Source organism: Nyctibius grandis, chromosome Z (genome assembly GCF_013368605.1).
Source record: "Nyctibius grandis isolate bNycGra1 chromosome Z, bNycGra1.pri, whole genome shotgun sequence".
Lineage (NCBI taxonomy): Eukaryota > Metazoa > Chordata > Aves > Nyctibiiformes > Nyctibiidae > Nyctibius > Nyctibius grandis.
The window spans coordinates 1816187-1840062 of record NC_090695.1 but is presented as its reverse complement, the minus strand read 5'-3'; the positions used below and the strand labels follow the sequence as shown (position 1 = coordinate 1840062).

Genomic DNA, 23876 nt, shown 5'->3' with positions numbered 1-23876 from the left:
ACAACCAAGTGATAAAAATTACCTGACAGCTAGAACTTCACCACCCAGGAGTAGATTCTGCTTAGCAGTGCTCATCACAGCTCTAGAGATGGTTGGGAAAAAAAAAAGGAAAAAAAAAAAGAAAAATAGATATTTATAAAGCTTTTATTCATAGAGGTGATGCCTGTGATGCCTGTGGTGAAAGAAGGGAGGTCAGTACCTGCCCTGGCTCCACGTAGCAGGTGCCACAACCCAAAGACATCTTGGGAGAAAGGAGCAGTTCACAAAAGAAAAAGGAATCACTTCATCACACGAGCGCAGAGCTAAAGTCCTGGTGCTCAGTATCACATAGCATTGCTGAGGCCAAAAAAACAAAGTGGCAATGCCAGTTTGAGGGAATACCAGCAGAAGGGCCATTTATTACTTACCCTATTTCTTCTGCTCTTTGCCTAAGTCCCCGCTCCTGGGTATTGTCAGAGGCAGACTGTGGTGGAACATCTCTGTAATTCACTACGGCTTTTTATGGAGACTTTCTCAGAGGAAAGGCTGCAAACGCCGCAAAGGAAAATGACGGATGCTGCAGTCTTTAGGAAATGAACCATTCTTTGATTGCTTGCTTAGCTGAGCAATTTGCAATGTGATAGACAGCAATTATATCATCCAGTGTCAATTTCCCTATTCATTTTTCCCTCTCCACACGTTTCCTCTTCTTGATTGAATAATCACTAACAATAATCACAAGCAGCTGGGGGAAGGAAGTACGTCCATCAGTTTTAATGTTAGCAAGAATGAGAACTGATTCCTCCAGCATTCACCACAGCTCTGCATCTTCAAAGTCATTTACATTTTTCTTATACCACTGCTAATACCTAGATCATATTATCTCTATCAATCATCACCTACTCCTATTTCAGTTTATATGTTGTAGCAAGGCAGGTGTTGGTCTCTTCTCCCAGGTAACAAGTGATAGGACGAGAGGAAACAGCCTCAAGTTGTGCCAGGGGAGGTTTAGATTGGAGATCAGGAACAATTTCTTCACAGAAAGGGCTGTCAAGCACTGGAACAGGCTGCCCAGGGCAGTGGTAGAGTCACCATCCCTGGAGGGATTTAAAAGCCGTGTAGATGTGGTGCTTGGGCACATGGTTTAGTGGTGGGCTTGGCAGTGCTGGGTTAATGGTTGGACTCTATGGTCTTAAAGGTCCTTTCCAACCAAAACGATTCTGTGATTCTATAACAACAGAATGCCACAGAAAAACACCCAATTTCAAAAAATACACAGTTGTTTCATCTGCTCTTCTGTATTTGCACAAATAGTTTTACATTTATGTTTTAATCCTCCTGATGCTGAGAATATTGACAGAAGTGTAAGCTTGTAAGACTGCAGCTACATAAGATAGACCAGACCCGAGGAAGATGAGTTTATGTAAAGGATGAGAACAGTAAAGGACAGAGTTGTTAGGAAGGTGTAAGCAGGCAAAACCCAAGGATTGCAGAGGCTTTTCAAAGCTTGTCTGTGCAACAGAGTGCTACTTCTAGTAATAAATTACCTTGCTGTGCTCATATATATTGTAGGCTACAACCCAGAATGTAACACTGAATGATACCAAATTCTCCATTTATATCGTTGCATAGCCCTACAGGTACTTTTATATATCTGTATACATATATGATGTTATATCCTTATATAATTTTACAGTGGTATTCTCCAGTTATAGAATTTCTATCATCAGCTGAGCTTCCAGTTCTCTCTGTTCAGAGACACAGAACAGCAGAAAATATGAAATGAGTTTGAAGGCACAAAAAGCGGCCCAAAAATTGCCTTTCCAATAAAACTGTTGAAGTGGTTTATTCAATAGAATTAAATCATCTTTCAAATACAGTGACACAGACCAAAAATAAAATACCCTGATTACTGTTTTAGTTATGGCTTACATCAATTGATAGGCTTTCTATTACAACCATAATACAGCAACAGAAACAACAAGCAAAAATTACAGGGAGGAAGGTGGAAAAAAGAAAGGTGAGTCAATGGACACGAGGGATTAACATCAGCATGAAACTACCATGACTCTGCTTGGATTTCTCCACCCCCTCCATCACCACCTTACAGACATAACAAACATGAAATAAGCTTTATTTTGTAATAGCCCAAGATCCTCCAACGTGAAGACACACAGTTTTGCTCCAGTACTTCCAAACTAAGCATTTGTTTTCCACCAAGTGAAAATGGGAGACATATTCAACAGACAGTAGCTGTTTCATACAATTTACATGGGCTGAATGCAGAGGTTTGATCAAGAACCTCATGGTTGACAATAAGGAATACCCAGAAATGAAGCAAAATTCACCATGTCCCGTCCCAGATGGAGCAGGTACAGGCAGTTTCCCTCATCTCTAAGGGGACAGGCTCTAGTGTCACACATAAGTGTGTATCACTTGGCCAACACAAGGTTAACCAACAGGGATTAATTCAATTCTGCTTGCTCCCCACTGCTAAAATGGTTAATAACCGGAGTCTTCATAAGCTGTATGGAGCTTTGGAGACACTTCAGTGTCTTTCCATCAGACAGTTTCAGGTAGAAGAGGCATTTCGAGAACTAGCCAACACACTATCTCATTTTGCTGGCTTAATTTGTCATCATTTTACATGCTAACACATCTTACAGTGATTAGTACAGTTAAAAACGTACATCAACTTACCCAAAGATCAAACACCGAGAACATTTATGGCTTCTAAAGGGAAAGTCAGACATGTCAGTAACATATTTACAGCTTTCAATCCTTGAAGCGCTGAGGCAGATTTGTCTTTCTTTAAGTTTCCCACTATGGCCCAGTCCCATATTTCTGACGTTCCTCAGATGCTCATGGCTTGAGGGAGCATTGGAGGTGTTGACAGACCCAAGATCTTTCACTCTATTGCCTAGCGTACATTTGGATTTCCCTTAAGTTTATTTTAGAAAGCACTTAAGTACAATTGCTTGTTGATTTTGAGTACCATGCAGACAACACAGGGATGCCAAGCAGCCTCACCCACGTTAGACAGAATGATAATAAGACATAAAATCATAATACTCTGGGAGGGTTTTTTGGGAGATGGCTTGACTTACAAGCATTGGACCCGATGTTTTTTTTCTGTTGAAGCCAAATGCGAACGTTGTGCTGGCTTCAAAGGGAACAGACTGAATCCTGCCTTGAACACATTCATATCACTGGTAAATTCCACACTGGTATTTTAAAGCAAGTAGAAAAACACCTCTTTTTCTCAAGGCATGTGATTCGCGTACATACAGTTAGGTACAGAGGGTTCATTTGTGATCTGATATGGCAATTTACACTACCACGATGAAATGCTTTGCATAGATGAGTTTGAAAAGATAAAAAGTGCTGAAATCTGGAAGGGAGAGTGACAGTCACATTTCTGCTTCCAGATAAGTTTGTTAGTTACGCACACCATTAAAAACACAGTATTGCTACTGCACTGTATCTACAATGTTTTAAAAAATGTATCTGAAATCAAGTGAGCAAGAAACAAAAGAGGCTCCTCTTCCTGCCCATGATCAGAGCCCGTTTCTGGAGGCTTGCTCTGAAGGAGACCAAACTTACCACAGACTTCACAGATTTTTGGAAAAGGCCCTAAGCATAAATAAGGACTCCTTTATTTCTAAAAGCTCAGCTCAATCCAGAATTTCCCAGGGAATTTGGCCCTTAGGGATTGCTGAATTTTGCTATGTTTCCTTCTTCGTATATGTGTAAAAGCTCCAAAGTTCTCCACTCAAGCGAGACGGGAGAAAGGACCATGTCGGAGCTCTCTATTTTCATTACCCAAGCTTGTGCTCTCTACATTCAGAGCTTTCCTGACAAGCCACCAGGCCTCCTAAGATTAAAAAGGACAGATTCCCTCTCACTCCACATCTCAGTGTTTTATCCCTCACACGCAAACCAGAGATTGCTCCTTCCTGCCGTGTAAAGCTGAGCACGGGCAGTCCGCCCACGTCGCTGCGTCACCACCAATGTTTTAACCAACATTTCTACTGATTCACCAAACCCCCACAGACTGGACTATTCTTAGGGTTTATTTCCTTCCATCTACTACATCTCACCATCCCGAGTGAACGTCACCTTTAATTTCTCATCAGTTGAGGCTGCATGGGGGCAGCTTTTGTCAGGGACTAGGGGAGTTACTCCTGTTCTTTGCAAGCTGTGAAGTTTCATCTATCAATCATCGAAGTCGTGTTACTCCACAGCACTAAAGTCTCTGGACCAGAGCTATGGTTGCAATCTCCCATGTTCCCTTTACATCGCTTTTCCAGGCGGTCACGGACCTACTCACTGTGGTGCCTCTCCTCCCCGAGATCGCAGCAGGAAGAGCTGCCACGGTGTGGCTCTCCCTTTGCAATTCATGAGCTGGCTTTGACAACTCTGCTGCAATCACAGAAAATATGGTAAAATATTATAATGGCCCTATCACCATTTAAGCCCTTCTGTCCAACAGCAATGTTGGATTTCACAAATCAAAGGCAAGCAGCTAAACTATTTCAACTAAATACTTCCTTCTCTTTGATGAAAGCACTGTCAGATTCATAAGCCTCCTCTGTCGACCTGACAATAAAGGAGAAGCAGTCCTAGTTATGTTTTTCTGACTGAATTTGCATTGCCAGTGTATGCAGATCTCAGGAACTTCTTAAGAGATTCTCCTAAATAACATGAGGAGATGGGGATTAAACCATAATACTATAATTTTCTCTCTCCCTGTCTCAGTTTTCATATCCTGAGCAACAGAGCTGGGATTACAGCTTGAGCTCAGGCTGTGGTACCAGACAGATGACAGCATTTCTTCTTGGACAGATGAGATTTTTGTATCGGGGGATTTCTCTGGGACCTGCAGCCTTTTCTGTGGGAAAGCATGGCCTGCTCTGCACACCATTTACTTGCCATAACACTGTGCAGCAAACACACCCGGATTCCTGACAGTCACTTCTTATCCCTCAGGTATCCCTTTGTTCAAGGAAGTTAAGATTGGACATTTGGAGCTTTGACCGCATGGGAGAAGGGAAAACAAAACAGCCTCAAACTCAGACAAAATCTTGATGTCAAAAGAGCATTTTCTTATGCTCAGTACACAAAAGAATGATGGCAGAAAACAAGGAGGGTCCTTCTTTCTGCATCAGCCCTTCTTTTCATCCGTTTAAGCAGGATGGGCAGAAGCTCAGGCTGGTCAATGCTGGCTCACCCATCACACCGTAACATTGCACAGGTAGTGACCTCTGCATAGCTAAAATCTCCTGGGCAGCATTTATTTGCTGCCTACGGAGAACAGAGCAGAAGGTAGAATCCATCCTCAGGACCTGCTCCTGCAAGCTGCCACCATTTCCAGTTTGCCCCATTGATGCTGCAGTACAGCAGCAGGAATCTAGTTTTCCAGTGCCCAGTGCAAGGAAAGGAGGCTAAAAAATATCTGAAAGCTTCTGCATATGGCATTTCTGACAAATGCCATAGTTCTTCAATCATTTTTTGAGCAACACCTGAAAAACGAATCAGAAAGTAAACACGTTGCAACATGCATCTCATCTCAAGGACTATTTTATGTATATTTCTTTAAGTATCTCTCTGGCTTGCAAATCACTCCTTATATCTAACTATACACCTATGTACACCTGCACAGATGTGTCTGGGCCTGTTTCTGCAGTCCCTACACAAATAAAATACCCATCCACTTGAATGGGAGCTCTTTTCAGATAAATGTGGCAAGATTGGGCCTTTGGTGCATACGTGCGAGTATCCTGCACACAAATTTTATAATCATTAAAAAAATATAGTAGCTATAGATTTATAACTGATCAAAATCTAAACACAGTAAAACTGCACTTATTATGGTATAGCCTAGGTGAATTTACATTGCTCATTTATATGAAGCAAACAAAGGAAAGGAAATGTCTGTGACCCTGTAATACAGGTTAACTGTAATTACAGTTTTGCTTATCCTTTTGTCTGTCCAAAAATTCCAAAAGGATTTTTGCAACTAAAAAGAGGGATTTGCACCATTTCTTTCCAACATATGGATGCTCCTCAAGTGCCTTCCCATCTTTCTTGAAGCATCTTTCACAACATATCAGACTCCTTTCGGTTGCTTTTGTTCACTTCAATCATCACAGTAACGAAAAATCCCTTAATAAACAAGGTAACCTTAGCAAAGCAGCAGCAGCAAAGCAATACTGAAGTCACTACTAGTCCCATACTCAGGCAGATTAAGGAGTAGGGGCTCTAGGTATCAGCTTCAGCGTCATTCCTGTTATCATAAAGCTTAATGCACAGCAAGATGGCCAACCCACGGGGTCACATTGCTCTCTAAATAGCACTTTCATTACAGCACTTCATTATCAAAGCCCTTTGCACATAAATTTACAAATCACAGCAAAGACAAAGATCTCTTTTGCATATTAAATCAAGGAAACCATTTCATCTACAAGTTCATTCGTAGGGTGCTGTATATTTCACAGCTAGCCGATACGAGGTGGTGCTCACTAACACAAGCTATAACTCTTAAGACCAAAAGCACAACACCACAAACATATAAAGCTTAAGCACAGGTCCTTCACCTACCCCTGGCTGGTATTTCCCAACTGAGCTCTGACACCTTTATCAAGGATACGGGTTGCTTCTAAAGTAATCAGACCTCTGGAGTCTAGTGTAAAGTTAAGGAAATACACTCTCACATACCATCCAGGTCACTGCTGGTCAGTAGGGACTTTTGAAACGGTGACCATCATGCTTCGCTTCCTTTTTGATCATTTTATCTGTAGTGTGAGCAACTTCCACAGCTCTCAGCATAGCACAGAGGCTTTTAAAGGAAACTTTGTGCATTCATGCATTATAAAATCAAAATCCAAGTCCAGATTTGGATTTAAACTCTCCCCCTCCCAAAAAAAGTATCCCTCATAAAGAACAAGCACTTTAAACTCCAAATCCTTGATGAAAGATCTGGTAATCTAAGTAAGACAAGACAAGGCACTGGACAACAGCCCAAGTGCTTCAGACTAAGAACTTATACGAGGAAACTCTGTTCATTTAACTACGCCAGCACAGCTGAAACAGCAAACCTCACCCTCCTGCATATGCAGTCACACCAGTATGAAAGAGCATATACCAGCAGCCTACTACACCACAGTTCAGCAGCCAAAACAAACTCCAGCAATATGTGGCATCTTTTCTGCATCAGGAGTTTGCCAGTTTAACTGTATCAGGTGAAAAATTAAGCTTGGCATAACTGACAGAGTTACATTGGTAACTTTTTAAAGACTACATCAGCCCTTTTACTATCCTAATAACATTCGCAACACACAAAAATGCCACCTTAAGACATCTGACATCTTGAGATGCATAATTTAAAAATAAGCATCATAATCCAAGCCACAAAGTATTTTCACTGTACTTTAACTTCATTTCCTGCCAGTACTTATCACAGATACCTGAAAGTATTTAACTTGACCTTCACAACAGTGAATCAACATTCAGATACTCTTGCAAAGTCTTTAATAAAAAACAAAGAGGAAATGCTTTTTTCTATCTTATCTTGTGATAATTGAATCAAAAAAAACCAACTCAGAAAACCTAACCATGGTAACCTCCTTGCTAGTCAGCCTGAGAAAAACTTGCAGAAGTGTGAAGGAGCATGTTTCTGCAGTAAGGACTCCAATCTGAAGCTCAGATGGTCACTGTAGGAGAAAGCACACACATTGCTCATGCGTTAGCTAGCAGGAAAGCGTTACAGACAATGAGAAAGAAAACATGATCAGCAGAGGAGACCAGAAACGTAAGACACAAGAAGGAAGAAGAAAGAAACTCTAAAACAATTGCACGCCATGATCAACACCATTACCTGTTGCTGTGAATGGGAGTTTAACATTCTCTTCTACCCTGGCTGAAAAATTTCCTAAGTGATCATGTTTATTCCTATCACATCTACCTGCTATTTTTCACCAATACTTTGTGACATTACAGAACAAAGACCTCAAGTTATATACTTCCCCTTAAAACTATAATGCTAAAGAGTATTTTTAAAAAAACAAATGCCAGAGAACAGTGCTTTCAATAAAACCTGGCAATGCCCTAAGGTCCTCGATTCAGGAACCTAGGTAAAGTCATACAGTCTGTGCTAAAATTCTCCATCACCGATTCTCCTCAAAAGTTTGGTGCTTTTCTTCATAGTGAGATGATAACAATATTAATGTGCTCTGTTTATCCCTAAACCTACTGGAAATGTGCTTATCTGACTTGCTTTCCAGGGCACTGTATACCCTGGGACAGAGTTTTTCTTCTCCTACACTGTTACAGACCCAACTCTGCTAGCAGGAAAGATGCTGGTATCCTAGATCCTGTGGGATGCAATGCCTTGAGGAAATTTCTATTAAACAATTATTGCATAATCTCAGGGTGTAATAAAACCTCCTACACCATATACAGGCATTGAGTTCCTGTTACACTTTTGTGTCAGAGGAATAAGTGTCCCCGTCAACAGCAGCTACAGGTCCCTGTATGAACCCGCAGGATCCCCTTGCTGTGCATGTGGAGGAAGTTGAAGATTTCTGAGGGCATAGCATGAAAACCAGGGCGAGGTTTCACATTGTCATAGTAGTGGTGAGTTATAAAAATCCCTGAGGGGTTCATGGGGAAGGCCCAAAAGCCAAAAAGGTGGACCTCTTCGCAGAGCTCCAGGGCAGCAGTCACCAGGATCAGTCCAGTGCTAATCCGCTTGGCCCTCACCCCTTGGCCGAGCCAGTAGCGTGAGACGTTGATGAGATACTGGGGATGAAAGTAATAAACAGCTTGCTGGGATTCAAAATCATCCAGGACATATTTGACCCGGATTGAGACATCTGTGTTGCGAGTGTTGTAGAAAGCTGGCAGCAGCACGGAAGCGTTCTCGTAGACCTGGAGCACATCGTAGAAGGGTTTCCTCCATTTTTCCAGCTTATGAAATCTAAAGGGAAAAGGATGTGAGTGATAGTCAGACCAGGGCGGACTCAGTCTGAACCCAGCAGACAAGAAGCCTCCAATGGGCTTTTACAGAAACATTTCTGATACAGAGATAATTGAAATGGTGTTTCAGTTAACGAGGGGAATATATTTAGATTTGTAGCTAAAGTATCAGCATGATATGTAGGGCAAAAATGCAGGGGACAAAAAAATACATATTCTCCCCTCTTATGACAATACACATTAAATAGTGGACAAACTTTGTAGACATTTCTGATAATGTCTCGCTTCGCATTTTATTGTAATTATGTAATTTTTTCAATGTTTGGTCAGCTGTATAGTGCATTATGCAGTGCAGAACTGTATAAAAAAGTGGCAAATACCAAAGCAGAGCAAAAACATTTCCAAAATGTCCAACTGTAACATTTAAAAGAATTCCACAATGCAAGTAAATGATTTTATGTTGCTTGAGAAATGAAACACATTCCCCCAGCAAGAAAGGAAAGCAATAATTAGTCCCATGGTCCCAAACCTGTCAGCAAGGTGGCATTAAGGTATTCAAAAAATTAAAATCACTCAGTCAACCCTGGCTACAAAGTTAACTGATATTTCTTTAAAAAAATATGACAATGTGTGTTACTTTATTTAAGCATTTAGGGTTGGATTCAGTTGCTTCCACCCTAAATGTTTCTGAGACATTGCCTGGGGCTTGCAAGCACGGCACAAGACTTCCAGGGGAAGGATGGCTCTGTTTTAATACCAGCTCATCAGCTTCTCACCTTCTACCACCAATGTGCAGGTCTAAGTGTTTAACACATTTCTATAAGTTGTTACAGATTCCATATACTGAATAACTTCAATTAAGAATGAAATGTATGATTCATAGTGTCAGTTTAAAGTAGTATTGGGAAGAAAATTCTCTGTAACAGTTAGAATTAAATCAAAGGTAGATTTGGAAAAGCAATAGGAGATGAAAATACAAAAAAAAACAGAAATGACCTCTCAGTAATTATACTGGGATTGACAGTCACGACATCCGTCTTTACTCCAACGTCCGTGAAGTATTTCTCAGATATAGGAGGCAAATTGCATCTGTAAGGGAAAGAAAGTAGTAAGAAAGTTAAAAAATCCCTTGCACCTGTTCAGGACTAGCAAGTAGAACAGATTTAAGCATTTCTTCCAAGCAGCAAATCCAGAAACAGATTGAGAATTAAAAATTGTATCAAACGTGTTGATGCCCAAACTATGCATTAAAGTAACAAGTTCCTAGGGGCTGTATGAAGACCTCTCTTCTTTCCCGAGTCTGTCAGAGCTGATCCCTTTTTGCAGATGTAGCCAACGTTTACTCATTGCATTTCCTTAATAGCAGTTCAGCTATTTCCTTTGGCAGTTTAAGACAAGAAATGGGATGAAGCCCCGAGGACAATCAGCCTATAAAATCAAAGACTTCCTCAGCAACAGCTGAGCTGTATTCAATAATTGATAGATAAAACTATATGTATAACATTGCCTTTAACATGCTTTGGTTTATACCCAAGAGAATTTAGGGGAAATGCTCCACAAGAGACAAATCAGTTCAGTCCTAATTAATCCAAATCTGCTTCCCTTCCTTTTCACTTTACAAGTATCTCCCAGTGCAGTGTAAGAGCAGCAATTCTGACTCTACAGATTCACCAGAGGATGTCAAAGCTATTAGGAGGAAACTTGTGAAGATTTGCAAACCTTGACTTTGCCCAGCCTCTGCTCACCTTGGCCTTGACCTAGATTCATCATCTCACAAAATTTAGAGCATCCCTCCAGAGATGCTGAAGTTACTGAAACACACGCACGCGTGCTATCACACAAGCTTTGCTTCCATAGGAAATCCAGATGAAAAGAAAGCTTCATTATGTGTTATCAGAGGCAACATAAGTGGCTTTGCAACTAGTTTTACACTCAGTTGAATCTAGTGTTAGATACTTGCTGACATTTTGAGAAGTTTTTGAAGTGATCTACAAGCCGCAATAAAAGCCATCACTGCTAAGATCCCCACATCTCAAAAGTACTGCTGTGCCTAATTCCTAAACACCTCCATATTTTTGAAGTTCAGAGTTGAACAGGAGAAAACCTTGAAGGTATCTAGGGTAAGCGATGCTCAGTGTTTTCACATTACTAAAGTTCAGCTGCCATCGTAATTTCTCAGTCACAGGGACAGGGTGAGTGGGGGAGCAGAGGAATGCACAAAAATCCTTCAAAGTCCTTCTCAGACTCAGGAGGTTCACATCTACCTTCCAGAGAGTCCCTCTTTATCAGGTCAGAGAATTTTTTTTAGCCACCTCATCCTTCTCATAGGCAATGTTATTTCCAGCACTTTTCTCTGATAGGTCAAGCAACGTCCTTCTGAAGTCCTCTAGCATCCTCAGTTCCACCTAGCACTGGGCACTGTTCTCATTAGATTATATTTGACAAAGGTTTTCAAATACTTAGCTTCAATATTTTTGAACAGTAAACGCCCACTAGGATTAAGAAAGACTGAACTTGTTGAAAGTGATAATTCCTTACAAAAATGACACAAGCTGCATAAACTGTACTTTTGCCATAAGACTCCACAAAATTCATCCCTGCAAAGAGAGTAGTCCCATCTCTAAATGCACCGTGTTTCATCACAGATCTCTGCTCTGGCCAGTAGATGGAGATAGACAATAACAACCAGTAAATGCAATTCATATGGGTGTATTTTATATGTTCTATTGTACTATAATTAATTGCTATCTGGATTTATTTCATAGAAAATCTTTGGTTGCATCCTGCTGGCCACAAGCTTCTTGACAATAAAAGATTCTTCCCAGGTGTCCTGAAGGTATCACTGAATGTTAGTTGTGCTCCATATGCAGTTTTTGAAATATTTGAAAGAATTATTTTGTTGGTGACCAAGATGGTGATTCCTGACAGTTTTGTGAACTGGTGTTAGACTGGAAAGCGGATGTGTTCAGACCCGACCTTAAAAACAAGCTTTACTTTAAAATTGATGTCAGCAGACCTTAAGCTCTTAAACACTAGCATGACTTTGTGCATAACGCTGGTCCCACATGTTCTGGAGATGATGAACCAGCAGTTTCTTTCACACAAGTACTGATGTATTTATTCATATTTCAGTTTCACAGATTAAAACTAAGACAATAGTTTTCTATAAAGTGAGCACAAGAGGCAGACACAACGGTCTGAAAACAACGAAGAGGGAAGGTAGGATCTGTAAAATTTTATTTCTCATTTGATGCCAAATTAAATTAAGAATGCAGTGAGCCAAAATCTGACCTAATTTTTGCTGGTGTGAAATCAAAGAAATTCATTGATTTATGCACAGTTATTCTACACTGACAGCAACATACCCGAGATCAGAAATAGGCCAACAAAAGTAAAAAGATTTTTCTTTTCTACGGAACAGGTCATGAATCTGTGAGCTAGCTGTTATATGCCATGACCCAGGCAAAGAGTTTAACAGGATTTACAGAGGGATTAGTCATGCATATGAATAATAAAAAAATCTTTCCCATATATATTAAGGATGATAAAAGTGCTGCTAAACTCCGTTATCCAGGGACGCAAGTCGTGGGGCATCCCAGTCTATGCAAAACCTGGATAACTCCATATGTGGTGGGGAGCACAGTATGAAGACACTCAGCCTTCAAAGATATTCAGGAGTCTCTGCACACCCTGGAGTCTACAGTACTGAGTACTGTAACGCGTATTATCCAGCACTTGAGCTCAGTACCACTTCAGAAACACTTCTCTGAGAAACATGAGCTGCACAGAGTGGAGCTATTAACATCTGTCCAAGCTGCTTGTCACATAATAGAGGTTGTAACTGGTTCAGAACTGCCCCAGAAAATCATGGCCACATTCACAGGACACTGCTCCTGAGCTAATGTCCATGGAAGGATAAATCCGTAACCTGAGTAACAGGGGATGTATTGAATGAGGACATCAAACTTTGTCAGCAAGTCAATTATTAGCCACATGGAGTTAGGGAGAAATGATTCCTCAAAACATAATTTTTAAATAAATACTATACAGTGAGGTGGTTTTTTTGAAACCTCGCTTTTTGTGCCAGAAGCAGGCTTGATGTAGCCAGTTTGGCAAATCCCATGTTTCCATGTGAGAGAGAATAGCTTTGCAATCCTTTATTTGTCATTAAAACAGGCAAAAAGAAAAAACGGTGCTGTGGTGATTACCGAAACACGAAGTCTGCACTGTCAATCTCTCGGCCACATCTGCTGTTCTTCAGAATTCCTCCATTCCCAACCACTGCACATTTCTTAAACTGGGAGCGGTGGTACGGCATATCCTGCAACATCACAGCAAGGAAACAGTTAAATATCCAGAAACATGGAGGCAACAAGTCTCTTTTTTTACTTTTTCCTCTTTCTTTTTGTGCAGCTGCATCTTACTGCAGATGCACTAATCATAGGAAGTTGACACTGGTTCCGGCCCGCAATATTCCCATGGTGTACATAAACAGATGGGATTGTTTTCTGTGCAATTAGAGATAGTACAGGCAACTAACTCAGAGCAATAAAATAACTCAGAAAAAAAGCAATAACCTGGTTTTGTCCAGACTTAACGGAATAAGTCATTTTAGAAACTTGGTTTCCCTTCTGATTTCCACATGAGGGCATGAACCATAAAATTAGCATACCCCAGGCATTGCCTTCTGAGCTGCCTGCAAACTGCTTGCTCCTCAGGCTCTGATGTTCTGCTTTTGAGAAGTCTGCACACAGTCCCAGAGCAGCTAGGAAAGCCCAAGAAGTCTCTCTAAGTCAGACAGCACATAACAGCTATTTATCAGAACCTAGCCCAAATTTTAGTGCTTGATCCCACTAATTGTACTAATAGTATTAAAAAATGATTATTAATTAGCACTTGTACTACCAGCAGCACCTAGAGCTGGTCAGACACCTTTTTGGACTCATGTAGGATGCATCTTTCTGTAATCTCCAGGCAAAATTCTGTCTTCATACACAGACTTGCAGCTGCTGCTGAAGCCAGAGAGAGTGAAAACAGTGCCTCTGAGAACAGAACTGGGCCATTAGGGTGAGAGGGTTTTGACGCAGAACTGAGCCACGCTACACCTTATAAATATGTAGAGACGTGCTTATATAAGCATGAGAGCGCTCGTTTTGGTACATACATATTTTATCAATAATTTCATACTGCAAACTACAGAGAGATGCAACAGTGGCCTGACATTTCTATGTGATTATTCCCAGGAGCTTTCCGTAGCACTCATAAGCCATGAGGCAAAAGGGCATGCAATTACACCTGTTGTTTGAGAAAGGTAGCAGCTAAGAGAGGCATTGTGAAGTTGTCTGTGCTTTATCCAGTGATTTCTTAACACAAAATGCCTTGGCAGTCCTGAAAGGGGAGATCAGAAGCCAGGTCTCCACACTCAGCACAAGGCTCTTGCCCTTACAGTCTTGCTCCCATGCTTTCAGCCCTTTATCACCTACATTTACCATGCTGCAGCCCTGCTCCTAGGCAGAGGGTGGCTTTGGCCACATAGCTCTTGCCCAGGGAGTCCCAAAGGCACTTCAGCATGGGACAGAGCCTGCAAAGCATCCTCAAGGCATACCTGGATAAATACAACAGCAGCTGTAGGACATTCCTAGCAAAAGCATAGGTGACCAGTCTTTCATGCATTCATCCATGCAATTAGGCAGGGTTTTGAGGATTATACTCCTGGACTTAGATGTACCCACTCGTTGCACGTCTCCAGATGCCAGAGTGCTTTCCTGGATCTGAGCCTTTCCCTTGCTCTGCCCCAGTTTCTCATGCACACTTAGATAACAGCACTACCCTACCACTTAGTAGGGCTCAGAAAGCAAACAGATTAAAAGTGGTTAGAACCTGAAGGACAACGTTAATGACACAAATCTAAGCACTTAACTTGAATATTTTTCTCACTTTCTGAAAGGGACAAATTTCACTTATTCCCTCCAAATATGCGATTTTAAATTCATGACATGTGCCCTATGATAAATCAGTAGTCACATAAGCCCATTTCTACACATCAGTCACTATGTGCAATGGGAATTGCCCACAGTTTATAACTCTGAATGACCCTCAGGTCAAGGATTGTTTGCTGAAAAGGTTTTGAATAATCACTATGATGAATATATTTTAAAATTGTGCAGCTTGTTCACAGATAAGCTGCAAACAGAAATAAGTATAATGACTACTAGTCATATAATAATGACTAACTAGTCATTGTGAATATGAACGATAAAATAATCATGCCCCTAAAAAAGCAGACCTACACAAAATATTGGATTTATTGTATGTGAGTATTATACTTTTAAAAAGTTCTGATCAGTAAGTGCCTCTTTTATTCAGCTTTCTTAAGTTATTTCATCAGCCACTTTGCTGCTAAGCCAGTAATATTCTGCAGGAAAATATCTATATATATATATTGCATACTAGAGCAGACAACCACTAGAAAATAGGATAATCAGCTAAAATATAATATCAAAAATAAACAGTTTCAAGGTATAAGCAGTGAAGTTTGTAGAAAAGTCAAACAACCAACTGCTAAATGATTGGCTGTAGGATAGCATCTAATTCAGCAAGTAGAATGAAATTGATTCTGCAAATGAACAGAGGTATGAGGCACCTTTGGAAACATCTTGAAGATTTCTTGGTTGATATGGAAGATTCCGCTAGTATCCACTTCATATTTCAGTTTAGTTCCCAAGGGAGTGTTTTTCTGGGTGGTAAACAGAAAGGCAGGGGCATTGCAACACCTTGATAAAGTAGACCTGTAAAATGAAAAAGAGAGAAATAAGATCAAGGAGCTGATAGCATGCTTTAGGATTTGCAATTACTATCACTCCTAACAAGGTATTTTTCAGCAAAAAGAAACTTTTTCACCATAGGAGGGATAAAATCGTGGTTTGCTGGATTTTCCTGCAGAAAATTTCAGATTCAGTGAAATTTTCCTTCATTGGAGAACTTATGGTAAAAACAAAAACAGAAGAAGATCCCTGTACCTGTCTCCTCTAGGCTGCAGGAAAGACATTTGCAAATTCTGCCCTGCTACAGACCCCAAAGCTAAGCTTCTGCCCCCAATAACCCAGGGAAACCATCCTAATAAATTAGTTGCTCTCTGCTTTAGAGGTCTTCCACGTTTTGTAAATTATTTACTCACCACTGGGCAGGAAATGCAGGCACTAAAGTATTCATTTGGGGAGGTGGAAGCTTGGCAGGGGCTTAAACACAGAAATAACTAATGACGTTACCCCACTGACCAGACTACTGTGGAGCACAGCACACTTTGATTACAACAAAAACTTTTAAAGGTCTTAGTTTTGCCTTTGACCTTGCATATGTGCATCAGGAAGATGATGTGGCCCTGACAGATGGGTGCCAGGCAGACTGGTCATGGCTTCAACTCCAAAATCTCAGACAAATGGCCAAAGTTTTCTTTGTCTCTGGGACAAAATGGTAGGTATTCCAATGCAAACAAGAACAGTTTTGAAATCTCAAAAATGGGATTCACAGCATGAGAGAAAAAACATTCAGATCTGATCCCCTTACCGTAAGTTTTATATTAAATTTAAATTGGAAAAGCAGCTTTCCAAATAGGGGTCTATTTCTTAGCTCCCACCTTCCCCTGAATGCTTTTCTCCTTTTACTGGTGTAACTGAAAGCCCTGACTTCAGCTTACTCTTGCTCCAGAGCCAGTTTGTTTCTCAGCCAGTGCGTCTTATACCTTTAATGAAAAATACATGTCATGGCAAATGCACAAACATGAAGGCAAAGCCAAATGGCTCTCAAATAACCTAGATTAAATACCTTGCCTCTCGGGTATGTGGCCTCATTATGAGTTGGAAGAATAAGCCAGTCTGCTTTATGGGCTTTATTACAAGCACCAGAAAGCAAATACGGAATTATGCAAACATTTCAGTGATGTCCAATTACTATTATATACTTGATTCATGCAGAGTGACAGAATATGATGATCAGATCAAGGTAATAATTGAGACTGAATAAGTCAATGAATAATTTCTAATAACGAAATCATTAAATAATTACAAGCAGGTAATGGGATTGAATTGTGATATTTAAGATAGGAAAACACTCCTTAGTTCTGCATTAAGGAATAGAAAGAGATGTTGTTCTTTAATCTAATGTCCAACTGGTATTCCAGAGGCACATTCTTTAATGTAAACCTCTGATATCTAGTGGAGGAAGACTGTCAAGGAAATTGTTTTCCTTAGTCTCCAGATACAAAAGCTAGCTTGATTTTTGTGCTTCCTCCCTCCCTGCGGCTTAAGTGGCTGCCATTTAAGTTTTGCTGGATTCTGCCCACCTCACCTGATGGTCCAGAACGGGCAAAGTTGGAAAGCTCACAATTCAGCATTGTTAGACCACCACCTTTTAGCCTCCTGCTAGTCCACCTCCAAACTCAGAGACTGTGGTCTGCTTTTAAGGGACTACAGTTTCCCTACACATTCACACGCTGAAGTCTCTGTCCCATAAGACAAAAATGAAACAGACTTTGAACTTCTTTTTTTTCATGACTAGCACGATTACTGTTCCTGGAACCAGCTAACAAAGGTTATGTTACATCTAGGTACCAGTGGGAGTTTCTTAAGCAGTGATATATCAGTCAGGCAGGTATAAGGGGGCGACAGGAGTCTTTCATCTCTTCTTTCTCTCAATGCACTGTCTAGGATGGAGAGGGGTTCTTTGCTTAATGTGCTGGTGTTGGTGGCCTGAGAGAGAGTGATGGTCTTCCTGATGGTCTTTAGATAGTCCTTTCTCATTGCTCCCACCTCTGGGATGGCCTCCATACTTCAATGTGCTCCTTGTGCTCTGGGGACAATCATTAGTACTCTTACTCCAAGCAATCTTTAAGATAGTAGGCTCTAATCCTGAAGGGCTCTTGTCTTCAAAATGGGCTCTGATAACTGTCCATCAAGTAATTTCCAGAAAAATATATACTAAAAAAAACCCTAAAAAGCTCACGTGTGGAGCTCGTGTTGGAAAAACTGCTGTGAGCCTGGGACTAACAATTAGTTATTTTTAAAGATGTTAATGACTAACTCAGCACATGCATTCTCACATTCTCTCATTAACTTGTGACAGCTATTTCCTGGAATCATGCAAGAGAATTTAGGAGAAAGTTGTGGGGCCTTATTCTAAGCAACAGCTCTGAATCATAACAGTGACTTACAGACTTAACCAGACTATATTCCCCTTACTCTGAAATAATGTGGTTTCTCTAGACCTACTCAAATATGGCCCTTGAATATATCAATGTGCAGCATTCAAATATTGTTTTGGCTTCATTCTACAATTGCCTTCACAAGACCAATTTCAAGTTGTATCTTGAAAGGACCTTTGGAAAAGAGGAAGTCACATGAAGGAAGACAGAATACTACAGAAACAAACTGAAGAGGTCCCTGAAGACAAGAAAAAGATATCTAAATAGTCAGGGAGTAATAGCTGAGAAGCCATTAAAAAAAAGGAAGTCATAAACAATGTCTGACAGTACTTAATACACTACAGAAAAAATCCAGTTTAGAGCATTTTATAGGCCAAATTTGCAGCATCACCAGTGATATCACCATTTACACCACCAGAGAGTTAGGCTGATGCATCAGGTGCAGCCATCAGGCCTTGGCTCCATCCTCACTTCTGCCTGAATCACACTTGGAAGTCTTTCCCATACCAAGTTCCCTGCCTTTCCTGGGAAGACTGTCCCACATGCCGGAAGAGCTCTCTTTCACTCTTGCTGTTGACTTTTTCAAAGTAGAAAAAAGTCCATATTTATTCAAAAGGATGGTACTCCAACAGTAACAGTGTTAGAATGCTTACTCTTGCTACCCATATGAAGGTTTGATCTCTCTCTACAGGAAGCTAAACTCAAACTAAAGTAAATCTTACTCAGTCTCATTAATGTGGACAATTCTTACTTGAATAAATTAGCTTCTGTGACATTCATCTCCCATTTGCACACCTGTAAGCTCTTCCATCTGTCAAACAATTCGGTTTGTTTCACCCTAAAAGATAAAAAGAAAGAAAATAAAAATTCACTTTATTACAAAGGCTTCCTTTCCTAAAACAGCTGCAGCCAGGGTACCACGCAGTAGGTTTTTGATAGGGCAAACCAGTCAGTCTATCTAGTGCATTATTTCTCATTTTTATTTCTTTTTCTGCTCAGACATAGCAACTCTATGCTATATATACACATGTACTGATGAAGCTCTTCAGATGTTCGGGACTGATTTCTATTCCCTGATAGGTATTCTCCATTTCTTCAGGATAAAAAATGCAGTATCAAGCAAGAACCATCTACTGTACCAAAGTCTGTCCATAGCCTGCTGCGAAGCTGATGAGTGTCTGGCAACTACAATGGCTTCGGGGGGAAAAGTTGCACCTAGCAGAAGGGGAAAGGAGAGGGGGCATTGGAATAGAGGATACTTTAGATATCTTGGCCAACTACCATCATATTTTGGTGAGGTTATCTTAATTCGTGAGATCCTACCGAAGAGCACTGTTGGTAAATCCATTTTATAAACTGCAAGAGCACATACGTAGGGATAAGTATCTGTGACAGTAAGAGGAAATGAAAGGCTCTTTACATAAAGATCTCTTCCTCCCTCTCTGTTAATAAATAGAATTATATCAAAAAATGATACTCCTCTTTCTAATAGGTTGACACAGGATGACACATTTTTGGTGATATCATCAATTCTAACCACTTCTACCTTAGAGTTCATACATATTCTTCTGTATTTGGACAACAGAGATAATGAAGGCCTTGCAAGTATCTAGAGCTAGGGAGCAATGCCATAATCTGGCTAGGAAATTTTCAAGTCTGAGATTTCTTCAAGACTAATAGGTCTTAATGAGCTCTCCTCAGGCTTGAGGGCTTTGAACGTTTGAATAAAGCAAAGACTTTTAAGATAATTATATATTTAAAGTGAGTAGAACTTACTGTTTCCCAGGCTGTGGAAGTTACAGGAAGGAATTAGGTCATATTGTACTTTCTGTAGCCCACCAGAGCACATTAACTTGGAAATCGTCCATTACCGTAAGGGCTGACTTAGGAAATGTAGCACATTAGAAGCAAGTACATCAGAAGAGCCCAGCATAGTAAAAGAGCTTAATGTCAAATGGCATCCATCGTAAAAAGTAAGGCTGACTCTATCCAGCTGAGCAAGAGTCCACTACCTTCTATGTGCCATTGGATAAGATGAAGACAAATGAGTAATGCTCTGTACCATCTGATAAGTATGCAGAAAAGCAATTCAAAACTCCCCGTCTTCAGCAGAACATTGGCAGAAGTGTCACATTCTCACCCCTTCTTTTTATATTTAAGCACTGCAAGTCAGCAAGCAGAGCAAAGTTGTGACTCGTATATCCTTCATCTGGTACCAAATACAGGAGACAAGGACATAACCTACATTTTTTTGTGCACAAAGTCAGCGAGGGACACACGCTCAAAATTCATGCAGACCTGGAGCAACAAACTATATTTGCTGTAGCGTTGATTACTTAATGCTATGCACTTGTACAGCTGCACTTTCAATTGAGATTCTCAGTGAGCTTTACAGACCTTAACAAGCGTTGTGGATTGTTGGTAAGATCACTAAACCACTGGTTTTAGATATGGTAAGGGATTAGGCATAACCTAAGTACCTAAATTCAGTGCAATGCTGAAAATCCAAAAGGGCAACACAAAAATACCCTGCTTTGCTCTGTCCGATGAGCTCCATTTGCAACCTCACTTTTTTGCCTGATTCCATCTCTATGGCTTCATGGAAACATCTCATTCAACTCATTTGTTTTCTGATGTACATACAGGACCATAGAAGACAAAATACAGATATTTTATTATTTCTCAGAATTTCATTTCTTACCTTTTAGTGAGTGTTATTAACTTGTGAAACTCACTGCTGCAGGAAATTGTGGAAGTCAAACGTACAAACAGGCTCAGAAAGGATCTAAACAAATTAAGAGAGAGGTCTACTGTCCACTCTGACTACTGTAGTCTAGTCACCACCTACCACTCAGCAAGTCCCTGTGCCAGTATTTGTTATCAGGAAGGGCTAACTTTTTCGCTTCATTTCTTAGCCTTCGCTGCTGGCCACTGTCAATGATAGAGTCTTAGGCTAGAGGGACACTTGCTATGAGTCAGTCTGGCTGTTCTTACTCTTCAATTACCCTCAGTAAAGGACCTGGAATTTAATATTACAAATAATATTACACTGTATTTCATTCTAAACAGTGATAATGGGCCTGACCAAAATGCCGCAATGTATGTGAAATGCCTCCAGTTTTTTCAAATGGTTCTCAGATCAAATGTGACTACTTGCACATATAAGAGAATCTCAGGAATCCCTGATGAGATCCCTATGGATGGGATCTCTTAAGCCTCGCATCTTTGACAATGTTATTGTAAGTTATCATTTTCATCCTGCCTGAAAAGTAACCTTTTAGCAAACGTTCATTCATACTTACATAGACAAAACCTTCACCTCAATGATGTCCTGCCGTAATTCCAGGCATTTGGTAGAGTTGTATTCCAAAGGCCCTTCATAAAACTCAAAATACCTGAAGAAGGACAAGAAAAAAAGATTATAAATAAGCCTTAGACTGGAATACTTAATTTATACATCAATGGAAATTTGCTTAAAGTTGTCATTTATGATTTGTGCCTAAGTTGAGACTACACTGTCTGGCCCATAGGCAGGTTATTACTTCACAGGAAAACACAGATGTCATTGCTGATTGTAGAACAGCCACCCATGTCCAGTTTGTCCACCTCTACAAGAGTTCACCTATCTTGTAGGCATCAACAGGGACCAGCTACCTCTTCCAGCAGTCAGCACATGGCAGCTGCCACTGAAAGTCAGGGGAAAAGCACTGATCGCTTAACAAACACTGTTCCCATCCTTTGGGTGTATGAATGTGCTGAGAGTTTAAAAATCAGTTCCTTAAATTTTGCTCTTAGGTGGAAAGCAAAGTGCTGGAAGTTGCATCTGGTCTCTAGAGACCGTTGCATACCTCTACGCAATTGAGATTTTTGTTGGGATTTACCCTTTTGATATATTTGGAGGGGAAGGGAAGCTGGGATTTTCTTCTCAAAAAAATTGAGATGGTTTTGAGAACAAAAGGATTTGAATGCTCAGACGCAGTACAAATGATAGTGCTATTCTTAATTATTAGACATAAATATTTACTTTTTTGGTTAAATCACCTTAGCCATTAGACTGAGTGAAGGGAAATCAGAACACAATGGTAGCTACTCATGTTTAGGGGCCAGAGAAAGCCCAGGCTGTCCAGTGAATTCAATGAGACTGTATTGAAATGACAAAAAAGATTAAGGGTTTAAACCATACTCTGTACCAGTTTCGCCACTTATCCTTAGAAGACTGTATTAAAACCTAATGTCCAAGAACTGCGCATGCCCATACAGCAATTATGAGCATAATGAAGAAATAGGAGGAGACGACTTGGAGGAACAGGTATTACGACCAAGGCTAGAGCAAGTTATTTGGATGGATCCTTTAAAATCTCAGAATTCATGAGACTGTAACTCCAAACTACCTTCTGAATTTTCAATACGAAAGAAAAATACAAGATTTCTGGAAGAGCTTTATTTAAACCATCACTGGAAATGTAATGATTTGGGTTTGCATCATTTTAAAATAACATCAAAATTCATGTGTGACCTGAATGTCTGTTCAGGTCTGAATATATAATCCTTAAGTAGGAAAGCCTTGTTAGTGTCCTTAGTACTTCATGTTTATAGTTAATATCAAAATTCTGGGGGATTCAAAATTGATCTGTTCTGGAGAAGTGCTAAGCGTTCACACCTCCCAGGGGAACTGTAGGAAGGCAGACTGTCCAGAAAATGACATCTCCAGGTATCTCCCACAGGGCCTCCAAAGGCCATGAGCATCTAAAACCAAACAGCTTCTGAATTTTGCCTTGTCAGTACATCCAGAAATCAATCTGATAAAGCAGGAAAGAGAGAAGCCTATAGAAGGGAGAAAGGGACTATAGTATGTTACTGGAAAAAGCCCAAGAGCTTCTCAAAGAAATCTGCTACCAACCGCGAGCATTTCTGTCCTGTCAAATGCTGCTTTAGGATGTGTCTCCTCCACCTCTCACTGAGGTTTTCATTACCTCAGCTTTGCCAAATCCCAAACCAATCATTTCTGTGATCCAGTGAGAGGTACAAATCTTGAGACTGAAAAGAAGAAGATCATGCCTAGAAGGTGGCAGTAGACCATCATAAATTCCCAATAAAGAAGTAAACTGATTATTGTCTGAAAAAAAACAATAGCTCAGCAATCTTTAAAAAATGTGACTATTTGGAAATGTGTTTGCATAGTTTTCAAGGCAACAAATATATTTTTATGAGTTTTGTAGAGGAAAATACATATTTAAAGCACTCCATAATCAGTGACAAATCTGGGAAAAGACTTCCTCAGCCTCCAGAAGGGAGATAAAGTTCATGTAACATAAACCTTCACCTGGTCTCTACCAAAAGTCTTGGGCTCTCCTTCCAACTCAATCGTTTACCTGGACATTCAGCCTTTACTAAAGAGTAGCTGAAATCCCTTGCACTGGCACATCTCCTGCATGCTTGGCTTGTAGAGTTGGAGCTGAGCAACTTGTGTATTTTGAAAGCTGCTCCAACTGAAATTGGATTAAGAGCTCAGCTGGTTGCACCAGGTCAAAGCCCTGTGTGGATGTACTCCAGATAAATTTCCCAAATTAAACTGAAATCTCTCTCTGTGGGAGCCAACACCATAGGACTTCTTACTGGTCACAGAATTTTACAGGGGTGAAGGAGTGCCCTCTGGCTACCAGTCCAGACAACTTCTTTGTCCTTCTACAATACTCATTTTCGTTACTGGATTTTGTGGTAT

At 40.4% G+C, this 23876-nt stretch overlaps 1 protein-coding gene across 3 annotated transcripts in view; it reads right to left on the bottom strand.

Moving 5' to 3' along the window:
* Positions 1-8487: 8487 nt before the first annotated feature.
* Positions 8488-23876, bottom strand: part of ST8SIA5 (ST8 alpha-N-acetyl-neuraminide alpha-2,8-sialyltransferase 5) — a 38731-nt gene continuing 23342 nt past the window's right edge. For 2 of the 3 annotated variants that reach the window (XM_068423577.1, XM_068423578.1), the window contains 6 exons: positions 21457-21549; positions 18906-18992; positions 15599-15743; positions 13164-13276; positions 9952-10044; positions 8488-8956 (listed from right to left, as the gene is read on the bottom strand). In XM_068423577.1, coding sequence (XP_068279678.1) covers positions 8488-8956; positions 9952-10044; positions 13164-13276; positions 15599-15743; positions 18906-18992; positions 21457-21549 — 1000 coding nt within the window. The remainder of the gene's footprint in view (positions 8957-9951; positions 10045-13163; positions 13277-15598; positions 15744-18905; positions 18993-21456; positions 21550-23876) is intronic. The other variant, XM_068423580.1, reaches the window with a different exon arrangement.